Consider the following 14,103-nt stretch of genomic DNA (forward strand, 5'->3'; position numbering starts at 1 on the left):
CCCGGGATCCACCGGATCACCCCGCCGGCCCCGTCTCACCAGCCGGACCCAAGTTTCACAACTCCGCAGCTTCTTCTCCGGAGGGCTTTTCTGTCAGAAAACAAGAAGCTCAACGACCGGAGACTTTTCCGGACACATGGGCCACGACGAGGCCGTAAAGACTGAAGGAGATGCGCAGCGGCTTTTTTTCAATTACCGTGTTTCAAATGAGAGAAACATGAATAAACATAAAGAATAAACATAGAATTACAGCAAACACAGGTCATGTATTTCAAAAGTTGGTGTATGATTTAAGAAGAAATAATATATGTATTTATTATATTTGTATATTAAAAGAAATAATCACGAAAAATATATCTATAATTTTACTGAACTTCAACCTAAATGAATAAGGAAATAAAATATAAAATAAAAAAAAGGAAGAAAGAAATAATATGAAAAATATACCTAATTTTAGTGAATTTCAACCTAAAGAATAAAGAAATAAATTATAAAATAAATAATCAACATAACTAATATTTACATGACAGTATAGCTCTAAAATTCAACCATCAAAATACGACCTATAGTTACGTTCACGCCATCTAGCAGCCATAGTGACGCACTGCAGAACGACCCTGCTCTCCCAAACCGTTACAAATCACTGTTAAGAAATAATGATGTTTTATGGTATAACAACGCTGTGGTTAAGGTCTGGTTAGGTTTAGTGGTTAGTGTTTGGGAAAGATCATGGTTTGAGTTATCACTTGAAACGTTGTTTAAACTTCCAAGATGTCTGCCTCCATGTCCGCCATTCTGTCTGCAGATTGGTGCTCTTGGTTTTATTACCAAGTAGATTTGCACAAACAAGGAATTTGCTTTAGTGTTGTGGTGCATAACAGTCAAAAATATACACAAAATGAAGTAATCCTAAATAATATTTAAAAAAAAGAAAAATTTACAATAAAAATTGTGTAAAATACATTTTTAATGAGAAGAGCTGCTACAGGTTTAAATTTTAAATTGAGGACAATTAAATGAAAAGTACAAAATATTAACCAGGAATGTTCAAATCCAAAACTTCAAATTAAAATACGTTAAAAAAATTAAAATAAACATTAAATGAATTTATTTTTAATTATAAAAATTTCACCAGTGTAGTTTAGTTTCCCAACATAATTCAATGGTCAAAATCAGATGATGATTATTATTATTATAATATTATAAGTTACAATTCAAATATAAACTCTTTTATAATGACACAAGTCTCCTAAAAATTCACTGATTCATTTATATCTAAATCAGTATAAAACCAACATACAGCAGTTTTTACAAACAAACAACAAGATGATAAATTATATTTATTTTAAACATTTTTATTCTGTATAACAATGAACACAAAGTTGGTATCATAGTTTTATTAAGTGTAATAAAATCATTTTTTGATGTCGTTATAACGAATGTTTGACGTTTCAGTTTCAGAGTAAATCCACCAGCTTCAACATGTGTTTGAGTGATTATGATTAAAACTCTGAATTCTTAGATTTAATCATTTTAAGCTAATTTACTGCAAATCTGTCATCTGAATATAAAACAATAATCTGCAGTAGAGCTCTTCACCCTCCACTCAATGGCCCCGCATGCAAAAATGTTTCAATAACTAATTTATATGTTCGGACTATTCCAACTGTTGAGATCGGCAGGACAAAGTCATTTGTCGTTGGCGCGCTGTCACCAAGACAACCACCACGTCCTGCACTGATGACGTATTCTCCTGTTAAATCCTATTTTTCTATATTTTAATTCATTTGGTCACATTTCTGTACACAGCAGTACAGCGAAATAAATCATTAAAAGTGTTGCTATTACAAAAAAAGTGATAAAATTTGAGTAGACGTTCAGTCGTTTATACTAGTGTTTACTACTGTACAACAGGAAGTTGTTCCCCGACAGATTCCATGTAAGTAAATTTTATTGTATCATTAAAATCAAGTTCTGATATTTATATAATCAATCCAAAACTTTCCCTCCTAACTAGTAAAATGTTTCTGTTTGGTGTTGCAGCTTCTCATTTTTCTCTCACTCAGAGTTCAAGTTCAACATCACGGCTGTTATTATCTGTGCTCTGATTGGCTCGTCTCACAGGTTTCAATCACTTATTTGACTGTTTACAAGGAAATCTGATTATATAACATACATTTATAATATATAATAGTATAATATATCAAACAGCTATGAAGGCATCGTCTGGATTTTATTTACTTTTTATGTTTGCGTGAAAAACGTTTCTTGGCTTCAGTGTTTTTCTACATTTCGTTCACCGATCGATCACTTTTATAGAACAGAATCTTTATCTGATGTGGAGCAGCAGGCAGCAGCAGTGTTATCTGTGGAGTCTGTACTGAGCTCCTGACCTCCTCTGGTCTCCTTCCAGACCAGCAGTCGTCGCAGGGCGGCGGGCGTCTCCGACACAACGTCAGCGCTGTACTTCCTGATGAAGGAGTGAGCGCAAGCGCTGCCGACCCAAACCTGACGGACAGAAGAACAGCTGTCAACACGTGTGAGGAAACACAGAGAAGTTTGTTGTTGGTGACGATGATGACGACATGTAAAAAGATGAAGAGTACCTGAACTTCCTGCAGCAGAGCCATGTCTCCAAGGTTACAGGCGACTTCATAACTCTGCAGGAAGTACTGACTGGCTCTCTCATACTGACGCTACGGAGACACGGAGGGAAAACAACAACTATTTATCTATTTAGGTGATTTAATGTGAATGTTTTTCCATTCTGAGAAAACAGGACGTCACCTGAAGTTCATCTCTCAACAAATCAATTAAAACAAATAAATGAAAATGTTCATATTTGGTAAATTAAGTGCTTTAGAAGCTAATAATAACTTCAACTGTGTGTTTTAAAGGTAATTTTGTAAAAGAGGTGATTACTGCTACAAGGACACAGTAATCTGTTTATATAATATTCAATTTATTGTTTTATAAGACAAAGAAAAACTGCAAATTATCACATTTGGGAAACTGAAACAAAAGAACTTTGCTTGAAAATGACTAAAATCATTAATTAATCATCAAAATAGTTGCCGATTAATTTTCTTTCAATCGACTAATCAACTCATTTGATGAATTATAACTTGACTTATCATGAATCAAATAACTGTTGCTTATCTAATGTGTGTGTGTGTGTGTGTGTGTGTGTGTGTGTGTGTGTGTGTGTGTCATACACTGGTGAAGTAGATTTTGCCCAGACACAGTTGGGCATCTGCCAGGCTGCGTTGTAGTCCGTTGCTAAGGGAGATGGCGGCCAACTGTTCCAGACACCGGACCGTCTCGTCTATGTTTCCTTCACTGAAACACACAAAATAAACATCTGTACTGAGCAGCTACTGATAGATTCATGGATGTTGAATGTGTGTAAAAAGGACTAAATGATAACTGTGTGTGTGTGTGTGTGTGTGTGTGTGTGTGTGTGTGTGTGTGTGTGTGTGTGTGAACCTCTGTGTAGACTTGGCCATAGCCTTGTAGGCCTTTCCCAGTCCGTCTGGATCCTCAAGTGTGCCGCAAATCTGCATGTAAGTGTTGAAGAACTGGACACACAAACACACAATCACATCATCTTAAAGGATAAATCTGGTGTCAACAAATCTCATGAAAAGACCAAAACCAACAATGAATTTATCTTCTTAGATTTATTATGTCTAAAGTCTAAATATCTAAAGTCTGATATATTTTATTCCTCTGTGCTGTCGAGCTCCACAAACTATTGAAAACACATCAGTGAGCAACACCGTCCTTCATTATTGTAGTTTATTTTGACTCGAGCCCACACACACATACGTCCTGCTGCTCTAAATACCCTGTTTACTCCTGATATTAACATCCGATCACAAGTGGACAGCTTTAAGTGCGTCTGTTTGCACCTGGCGTTAACACGCATCCTGAGTGACCACTTGTGATCAGATCTCACTTCCCTGCTCAGTATGCAGATAAACATGGAGATAATCCGTTCGCAAAGACCAAATTTGTTCGTTATTAACCGGCGAGAGAACCAGGTGTGTGTGAGAGAGAGAGAATTATATGCAGCGATCTCCCCGCAGCCGCATCTATCCATTCAGAGACAAAATAGAAAATAGAGGACGTCAGTTGAGTAGGCCACCTCCAAATGTGGTCTGAGTGATCGGATCTCAATCCGTCCTCGATGCGTCTCAGGCGCGTTTACACCTGTATTTAGAGTTGTCCATTTGTGATCGGATGTCAATACCAGGTGTAAACAGGGCCTAAAACACCAAATCATCAATTCACCAATTCATCCGCCACTGAAAATAGTCCCCAATTTAGTGTTTTCCTGTTTCCTGTGTCCAGCTGTTTTAGGAAATAATATTTAACCCTTTTTAAAAATGAAACTACACATTTATGACCCTCTTTTTAAAAAACACGGGGCCTCAGCAGGAACAAACGCTGAGCTGAGAGCCAGTCAGGGAAAGCATTCAGAGACGGATTAACACATGGTTGGTTTTGGTCTTTTCAAATGAAAACAAACAAAAGAAACTCACACAGACACACACACACACACACACACACACACACACACACACACACTCAGGTACCTGTTTGGCTTTGTCGTGGTCTCCTGCTCTCTGATAGGTCAGTCCCAGTCGATAAGCAGCTTCCCCTTCGATCTGTTTGTCTTCAGCTGAAACATCAGTACTGTAAATACATCTTCAACCAGACACATAAACAGCTGAGTTTAGATTATATTCAGTCTTTTTGTCTCTTTTTGGAGAGTTTTTTCCTCGCTGGTTGCCGTCTCTGACCTGTATTCACGTGTTATGATACATGTTATAAATCTCTGAACTCAAACACCACCTACACTCAGTGGCCATTCTGTAGCCCTTGTGGAGCAGCGTCAGGGCCTCGCTGTAGTCCGCGTCGGCCAGCGGAGCGTCGGCCATACGGTTGAAGATCCTCCACAGCGCCTGGCGAGCCCGGAGCCTCAGGGGATGACCGTACGAGTCCAGCCAGCCGCCGTCCTCCGCCAGCTTGATGCACAGCTCCGCCTGCTGCCTCGCCTCCTCCAGCTCACCTGCAGGACGGAGAGGAAACAGATCTCAACCTCAACTGGACATCTATGAGAAATTTTGTTAGATGGCGCTCAACGAGGGAATAACTTTTGGAAGAACGCAGGTCATCCCTCCAGTAGAGTTCAGAGATTTGGAAACTCTCCGCTTTGAAGTTGTGCTGGAGACTTCTGGTGGAAAAACACCTCAGTGAGACACTTTTCTTTGATACCCATCTATATATATATGTGTATGTGAGTGTTACAGCTGCAGCTATTAGTGGATTAATCGATTAGATGCCGACTATTAAATTAATCACCAATTATTTTGATAATCGCTCAAATGCTTGGAGTCATTTTTTAAGAAGAAAAGGTCCAAATTCTCTGATTCCAGCTTCTTAAATGTGAATATTTTCTGGTTTCTTTCGTCCTTTATGACAGTAAACTGAAAATCTTTGGTCAAAACAAGACATTTGAAGACGTCATCTTGGCCTCTGGGAAACCATGCTCGACATATTTGACCATCGATAATGAGAGCCATCACTATTTGCAGCCACCTTGGTGAAGGTAGAGCTCGGCCAGGCAGGCCCGGGCCTCGGTGGCCGGTCTGGAGCGGCTTCCTTGCTGCCTCTCAGTGCAGCTGAGGTAGAAATGTTTACTGAGCCAAAGATCCTCCGGAGCCGAGAAATATCGACCCAAAAACAGACGCTGCTCGTGCACCATCGACCAGGAACCTGCACACACAGACATCTTCATGTTAGCAGAAACGACCTGTATTTATTTATTTTATATTGAAAGAAATGAAATTGATCCGTGTGAGTTCGTACCAGTCCTTTCAGCCTTCTCCGCCAGGCTCAGGTGCAGCTTCATGGTCTCCAGTTTGTCTCGTTGTTCCTCCAGAGGACTCTGAAACAAAACATCTGTACCTGGTTCAGCCGTCGCCCTCTGATCCTGATCACGGCGCAGCAGAGAGAACAACTCGGAGAACGACCTGTGAGAGAGAAACTGAGTAGTCAAAACTAAACACAGAGAAGCAGAGTTCAGTCTTAATGCACCAAATATCTGAATAAACTCCCAGAAAACACGAGATCTGCTCCAACTCTCTGTTATTTTAAATCAAGGCTGAAGACTTTTTTACTTGCCAACACCTTCTGTTAAATATAATGAAGGAGTATTTATTCATATCTTGCTCTGCACTGTAACCATCCTCCTGTTTTATCTTATGTCTTATTCTATTTTAGCTTATTTCTTATTTTCTACTTTATTTAACTCTTTTTAAATTTTATTTAAATGTTTCTGGATGCCTTTTATGTTTCATATAAACAATTTGAATTGTCTTGTTGTTGAAAGGTGCTACAAATAAACTTGCTTTAAGCTGCAGTTTCATGTCACCACCTTTCATAGTGAACTTTGCAGCAGAATGAATAGTTGTGTGTGTACAGAATATGACAGAGAGAGAGATTGTCTGCTCACATGAGACTTCAATAAAATGATTATTTTAACTCTCACACGGCTGGACGTGGTTAGCTTAGTTTAGCATAAAGACTGGAAGCAGGGGGAAACTGCTAGCGTTGCTCTGTCGCTTCTAAAAGTCACTATATTAACATGTTGTATTGTGTTTGTTTAATTTGTGCACAAACAAAAATGTGAAAATGACAATCTGTGTTTTTAGGGGGAGTTAAATGCTGGAACTATTTCTTGATGAACAAAATCCAGATGTGTCGTCACGGTGAGAAGAGCAGATGTTACAGAGACTAACCTGCACTGTGGCCGAACACGACGATGATGGAAGATGGATAAAACATTATTGGTCAAGAAAAGTTATGTGGCTCATTGATGTGTTTTTAAGTACTTTTTGTATGATGGAGCTCTAACAGGCTTTGGATACACAGATAATACCTCATTGTGGAATAGATTCATTGTTGACAATAAGAAAAATATAAAATGTCACCAGACTTATCCTCTAATTTAGCATAATAAAACGAGCCACTTCATAATGAATAAATGAGACAAAACAACAACAAACAGTTATGAGATACCTGTGATAACCTTCTTGAAGCGTCTCCACACAGATGTTCTGCTTTAGACTGTTTCTGCACCTGGACAGAGAGACATGAGAGACGTCAGAGAAGGAAAAACAGCAGATGTTATTGAGCAGATGTTTAATGTGGAAACATCACCGCAGATTATTAAAACGTGACAGTGAAATTTAAATATGATAAGTCTGCTGAGAGTCATGATCTCAGCAGGTTATTACTTGGTGTAGCAGAGGGGGGGCGCTCTAACGTTTCTGTTTAATGAACATCAGTAATCTCACAGCTGCAGTAAGACTTCCTGTTCAGTCAGTAGTTACCGTGTGTCCAGTTTCATACATTTCATATTAAAGTACACTTATTAAAAAACCAACACGCAGACTAACATCTCTTGATTTTATTTTTTTTGGTGGTGTGAAAGGAAGAATGTAAATGTGACGGAGCCACTGACGGATGGAAAAAAAGTCAACTTTAATATAAAGATAAACTTTCTAGTGCACCTGGTTACCATGGAGACCGAACTCACTGTGCAATTTCTTCCCTGGAGAGGATCTGAGCTGATTTATCCAACACAGATGCAGTTTGAAGAGACCCCACCTTCATCCTGCCGCCAAAAAAAGACACACACGTTTCATTTTTAAATATTATGAATTTATGCAACTCATCAGTAGAATAAACATCAATTTCCAGTGTTTTAATCGTGTGAGACTTTACATCTACTGTAGTTACCGCTTACTGAATTAAAACATACACCTGTGACATCATTCATCTGTCTGTGTTTGCAGCTGAACTCTACCTGCGCTGAGCATCTCTCCTCTGTTTGTTGCTGTTAATTTCCGGTAGAAACGGCCTGGTGTTACCGCCTGTATTCATCTTCACCTGTGGGTCAACCTGGAGGAGAGAAAGGACGACACCCAGCAGACAAATAAACACCAAACAAACATCATCTGGAGTCTTGTTTAGAGTAGCAACGGTTAGTCGATTCATCGATTAGTCAATAAATGGAAAATTAATTGCTAACTGTGATAACTGACTCATTGTTTTTAGTCATTTTTTTCAGAAAAAATTTTTAAATTTTCTGATTCCAGCTTCTCAAATGTGAGTATTTACCAGTTTCTTTAGTCTCCTTTGATAGAAAAATGAAATATCTTCATGTTGGTCCGGACAAAACAAGACACTTTAGTTTGGATCTCAGGCTTTGAGTATTCAGTAGTTTTACACCATTTTCAACATTTTACAGACTAAAAAACTAATCGTAATTGTTGAAAATAATTGTTTGTTGCAGCCCTAGTCTTGTTGAATTTTTGTTTTTCAATTTAAATAATAATCTCCTTTTTCAAGTTCATTTCCCATGATCTCATTAGCTTTAGCATAACTTTAAAAAAACAGCCTTACTGTTACACTGCTAAATGTGCAGGTTACTGATATACTTTATTATTTTAATACAACATGTTTCATCGCTGTATCCTGTTAACAAACCTTCTGCTCCGGTAATGTGATCCGTGTTTTCTGTTAAATGAAATAAAATAAAACATTGAAGTGAATGTGACAGTAATAAACAGCACATAAAGAGTTAATGCTGATGTACAAGAGCAACTATTGTTCTCTTATAGTTTTAAGTAGCTGGCTGCAAAAACCGTGAAACCATCTGATTATCAACTATCAGAGCAAACTCCATTCACTGATGAAGACCGTGAAATACTGTTGAAAGCACTGGAAAGTTAGGATTGTTTTGTCAAACTTATTTCCAAGTTCAGAAATGAATTTTCATGCTTAACTTTTAAAATAACACGGATAAGAAGTCTTTAAAGTGCTCTGGATTGTCACAGCAGATACTGAGCTCAATGAAGACCTCAGAATATGGCTGAGAGCTCCGGGAAAAGCTAGAAATGGACCTTTATAGATCAAATTAGGGATAATAACACCCATCACTGAACAGGTTATTTCTGTATTTGTTACACAACCTTTCTCTCAGTTGGAAAAAGGCTAATAAACCTAAAATGAGTCAGTTGGGGAAAAGGTTGCCTGAGTAAAGTAGTTGTAGCGTTAATTAACTGGCTAAACGTTATAAGACGTCACCGTTTCAAATTCAGTTTACTAACGTTATATTTTAAGAAAACTTGTATTTAACAGACTGAGTTTTTCTTATGACACAAGTTACTTTCTGTACAAACAGTAAAACACACTCACAACAACAGAAATATTGACGTACCGGAGATGATTTGTTTTCCATGTTTCTTACCATCGCTGCTAGCAGCCGAGTTACGCCGTCGCCATGGCAACAAAGACCAGGCCGCATTCCGACACTAACAACGGCTGAACGGCTGAACGCTGTATGGAAAGCCAAAGGTGTCACTATTTTTAACCACCTGAACTTTATTAACGTCGATATATTGAATAAACAATGACAATGTGATGACATTAAATATTATTTTCACATATCAAATTATAATCAAATTACTTTTTAAGTTAAAAAAATATAAATACAGTACATTTTACATTTATTTTGCACGTTATTGGCAATATCTTGCCTTAAAGTTTAAAAATCTATTTCTATTCTATTTTTATTCTACTTCTTTTATTCTACTTCTTTTTATTTAGTATTGTACTTTTGTATATATATATTTTGGTAATTCACACCCACCCACCCACCACACACACACACACACACACACACACACACACACACACACACACACACACACACACACCTCATTGTGTGTGTTTTTGTAAGTTACATGTGTTTTTTGCATTTCTTGTCATTTAGGTGATAGCTGCTGTAACACAACTCTATCTATCTATCTATCTATCTATCTATCTATCTATCTATTATGTCATTATGCAACAGCATCAGAGAGGTGTCTGATCAGTCACATATTCATTCTGCAGCATGACAACGACTCTAAACATCTAGCCAGAGTCATAAAAAACTCTCTTCAATGACAAATAGAACAAGGAGTCCTGCAACAGATGGTTTGGCCCCCACAGAGCCCTGATCTCAACATCAGGGAATTAGTCTGGGATTATATGAAGAGACAGAAGTAGCTAAGATGCCTAAATCCACAGGAGAACTGCGGCAACTTCTCCAAGATGCAGGAGAACTGGTGCTGTATGTGTTTATATAAGGGCTTATATAATTCATGGAGGAGAAATTGAGAATTGTCTCATTAAATTTACATATACAAATGTAAGCTTTTATATCATAGAATAATAAAATTGACTAAGGTATCACATTTCACCTTCTTTAAACACTGACTGCTGCCTGGTTCCATTTCAAAATAATGAAATATTTCCAAATAAGCTGAAACAAAGTCACCAATGATAACAAAAATCCTTTCTCTTGCAAAAAACAAACATTAAGACAAAATTAAAACATACAAAACTTGAACTAAAATGATTGATAATTGGATAAAAATGATCAAATCAGCAATAAACACATTTGAAAACAACAATATGGTAAAGGCCAAGTTGTATATTAAAACACCCTCACATAAGCATCTGCATGAGAAATAAAAAGGTTTTATTGTTGAGTTGTTAGAACAAATCAATATTTTGTACAAACTCGCAGTATGTCAGAAGTTGTTGGAGTGAAACTTTTCCATCTCACCACAGCTGGCATGGAAACTCGGTCAGTGTGTGACTGCGCTCGTTCTGCGGTTGTGGATGTGTTTCTTTACTTCAAAGAGTCACAGAATTTCTAATAAAGTTTCACGTTCATGGTGGAAATCAGCAGCAGCTGAGACACAGAGGCTGTTTCCTGTCTGTCTGTGTTACATGTTCACCGAGTGTCTGGGTTTGATTTACTGTGAAATTTAGACTCTTTAGATATGGCTTGTTTGTTCTTCTCATTCTAATTAGCTTCAAGTGTAATTTGTCCATTAACCAGCACTGTTTTTGAAGAGAGAAGTGAGAATTAAACCATGTTTTTACAACACTTATAATAGTGGAGACTAATAACATAGACTAAATTGCAAACAGTTGGTGGTCTGATAAACTCACTGCATGTTACATTGCAAGAGGTCATCAAAACGTAGTGTTTCTGCTTCAAATAAGTCCACTTAAAGTGCAGTATATTCCTTTCTTCTCTGCAATTAACTATATTATTTTCTTCTATTACTGCTACAAACTAAAACTAGTATTTTTACTGCTACTACTGCAACACATCTACAACAAAACTACAGCAACATTTTTATTATTGCTCTAATAAATTTCTATTTAATTATACTCATACATAATTGCTTGGAGTTGCACTGATCAATATTTTTATATTAACAGCAGACAAAATGACTGCATGTAGTGTGAAAGTGTGTTTTAGTGGTGTATTAATAGACTATTTTCAGTTGTGTTTTCACATTTGGTGGTTGTGAGTGCCCAAAACGCTCGACAATGGAGCGCTCCCGGATTAAAGATACACAGGTGGACTAAACCATTTGACATTAATAAAGGGGGGAGTTGTTATCAATAGCAGCACTATCCTGATGATTCCTGTCTTTAATAGTAAGAATTAAATTCTGTGTGTGTCTGCTGTATTTGCTGAGTGGCAAAAAACCAATGCTCAAGTATCATGCTGCAGTACCTCTAATGGCCACAAGATGGTGGATGATGCTTCCGAAACAACAAACAAACAAACAAACAACAACCTGAAAGTATTGTAAATCAAAAGAAAAACCACAACCTTTCTCTAAAAAAAGCACAAAGTAAATAAATTTTTCCCCTTAAAGTTTAGCTCACTAATTTTAAGTTAATTAAAAGTGTTTCTTAGTGATGATGAAAATCCCTGTTTTATTACTGTAAAGGTACTGTGCGATGTTTTGATCAGCATGTTTGTATCTTATGTAATGCAGCACGCTCACAATGAGGCACATGGACACCACGAGCACGGGAGTGATGGGATACACATTTCTGCTGACTGCAGAGGGCAGTAATGCATATTGGCAGTTGGTGAAATCTAAAGATTTTCTAAATATAAATAATTTATTATTGTCAACAAATGTCATGTTCAGAGCCAAACCAACGATAAATTGTGAAATGTAACACAACAAGCTAACAAAGCACTGTAAACGGAACCACATTTCCACATGCTCAATGGTGTCCACATTACACAGAACTACTCTCCGGAGACTGAAAATGTGATTTTTATTAGTCTTTGGAGCCACTTCTAAACAAACTACAATAACCGTCATCTTTGTGGTGAAAGAACACGTCACTCTGTGGCTCATTGATGTTTTTTTAATAGTTTGTGGACAACAACAGAGGTCTACGACACAGAGGAATAAGATGTATCAGAATTTGGATACACATGCAATACTTGTAAGTAGATCAATCCATTGTTGGTTTAACTCTGCACATGAGATTTGTTGATTTGTTGCCAGACTTATCTATAAATATGTAAAGAGATGTGAGTGATGGAGGTCAAAGAAGTATTCAGATCCTTTACTTAAGTAAAACTGACAATACATCAATGTAAAAATGCTCCATTACAAGTAAAAGTCCTGTGTGAAAAATCCTAAATAAAAGTGCAAGTATTATGAGCTTGATGTAGTTAAAGTATTGACTGATACAATATTATATAATCATTAGATTATTAATAGTGAAGCATCAGTGTTAGAGCAGCATGTTACTGTTGTAGCTGCTGGAGGTGGAGCTAGTTTGACCTACTTTATATATAGCTAGCAAGTTTAGTCCAGTGGTTCCCAACCCAGGGGTCGATCCCCTCCAAAGGGTCACGAGATAATTCTGAGGGGTCGTGAGATATTGCTTTTTGCAAGACGTCAAACGCCAAAAATGTTGGAAACCACTGGTTTCATCTTTAACAATGTGTTGTATTTTAAAAGCTTGTTATATTATCCATTGTGTCAAATCTTCATCTGAAAAGTAACTAAAGCTGTTAAATAAATGTAGTGGAGTAGAAAGTATAAAGTAGCATCACATGGAAATACTCAAGTAAAGCACAAGTACCTCAAAATTGTTCTTAAGTACAGTACTTGAGTAAAGGTACTTTGTTACTTTCCACCACTTGTGAGTGAGTGAACAAGTGTTCCTGAGCTTTTTCATTTAACTGAAAAACACAAAGAGGCACAAACAGCTGAGATTTGTTTTACTTCTTTCTATCTTGTTTCCTCTTGCTGCTTTAACATTTCATTCAGATGCAATTTTGGCTGTCTACTACTGTGTTGCTCAATAGCTCTAAGCTGTGTGCACATCAGGATGTTGTGTGTATTTGAGTGTGCATGTGTGTGTGTGTGTGTGTGTGTGTGTGTGTGTTTCAGAGAGATCCCATTATCTGCCTGCATGGTTCAAGTCACGTAGAGCCTTCGACTGTTTATCTCTGCAGGTACTGCAACAAACAAACAACACACAGACACACTGGCGGTCCACATGTCTCCACTGATACTCAGTTAACACAAAATGACTTCTTTGTAAAAACCAAATTTAGCCGTGACATTGAGTGAATCTCAACTCCCCAGGGTCAAAGGTCAGATGAATAAAAAACAGTTGGCTGAGAGAAAGTCAAAGTTCACAGCAGTTTCTTGCTCTTGCATGAACATTTTCCATCACAGAAGGATGGATGGATGATGGATGGATACAGAGTAGATAGATAGACAGATTTTTATACTTAATATTATAGTTTATCATATTTTATGTTTAGATGTAAGAGGGGATGGATAGATAAACATCTGTAGGTGTGGCTGTGACTACCACACGTTTGTTAAAGATGTGTAAACACAACATGCACAGCATGTGTTGCTGCCACGAAGACATAACACAGGCTGCGTGTCACTGACAGATGTTTAAACCTCTGCTGCGTCACAGCAGATCATGGACGGTGGTGAGAAAGCTCCAGGATCATCCCAGAAAACAAAAACAGAAAGCATCTTGGAGACGAATTAGTTTTCAAAGCCACAGTTTCAATCATACACAAGTGAAAAATTGTACATTGACTGTCAAAACTGTCCAAGCTCATAAAAGGCCTAAATTGAGATATGTTTATGATATGATATGCAGCTATAATCAATATTTATA

At 37.4% G+C, this 14,103-nt stretch overlaps 1 protein-coding gene across 5 annotated transcripts; it reads right to left on the reverse strand.

Annotated features, from left to right (window-relative positions):
• Positions 1 to 4: 4 nt before the first annotated feature.
• On the reverse strand, positions 5 to 9,404 carry ttc29 (tetratricopeptide repeat domain 29). 5 transcript variants are annotated; one of them, XM_044342048.1, is made up of 14 exons: positions 9,293 to 9,404; positions 8,560 to 8,589; positions 7,877 to 7,971; positions 7,607 to 7,684; positions 7,087 to 7,146; positions 5,875 to 6,038; positions 5,605 to 5,781; positions 4,862 to 5,074; positions 4,599 to 4,684; positions 3,487 to 3,578; positions 3,216 to 3,339; positions 2,607 to 2,696; positions 2,394 to 2,508; positions 5 to 90 (listed from the first exon to the last, which is right to left on the reverse strand). In XM_044342048.1, the coding sequence occupies exons 1-14, from the start codon at positions 9,377 to 9,379 to the stop codon at positions 56 to 58; spliced, it is 1,446 nt and encodes a 481-aa protein (XP_044197983.1). In that variant the 5' UTR covers positions 9,380 to 9,404; the 3' UTR covers positions 5 to 55. The 5 variants fall into 5 exon arrangements, with proteins under 5 accessions (XP_044197983.1, XP_044197980.1, XP_044197982.1 ...); XM_044342045.1 differs by lacking the exon at positions 5 to 90 and having other exon boundaries at positions 1,106 to 2,508; XM_044342047.1 differs by lacking the exon at positions 5 to 90 and having other exon boundaries at positions 1,106 to 2,508; positions 9,323 to 9,388.
• Positions 9,405 to 14,103: the final 4,699 nt, after the last annotated feature.

This window comes from Thunnus albacares, chromosome 22 (genome assembly GCF_914725855.1).
Source record: "Thunnus albacares chromosome 22, fThuAlb1.1, whole genome shotgun sequence".
NCBI classification, from domain to species: domain Eukaryota; kingdom Metazoa; phylum Chordata; class Actinopteri; order Scombriformes; family Scombridae; genus Thunnus; species Thunnus albacares.

Bases quoted from the DNA above. Each gene is read 5' to 3' on its own strand.
- ttc29 (XM_044342045.1), bottom strand. From the start codon at position 9,379: ATGCGGCCTGGTCTTTGTTGCCATGGCGACGGCGTAACTCGGCTGCTA. The intron at 5,075-5,604 runs GTGGCTGCAAAT...TCCGTCCTGCAG, and splicing joins CGAGCTCTACCTTCACCAAG to GTGAGCTGGAGGAGGCGAGG. The intron at 4,685-4,861 runs GTAGGTGGTGTT...CTGATGTTTCAG, and splicing joins CTACAGAATGGCCACTGAGT to CTGAAGACAAACAGATCGAA.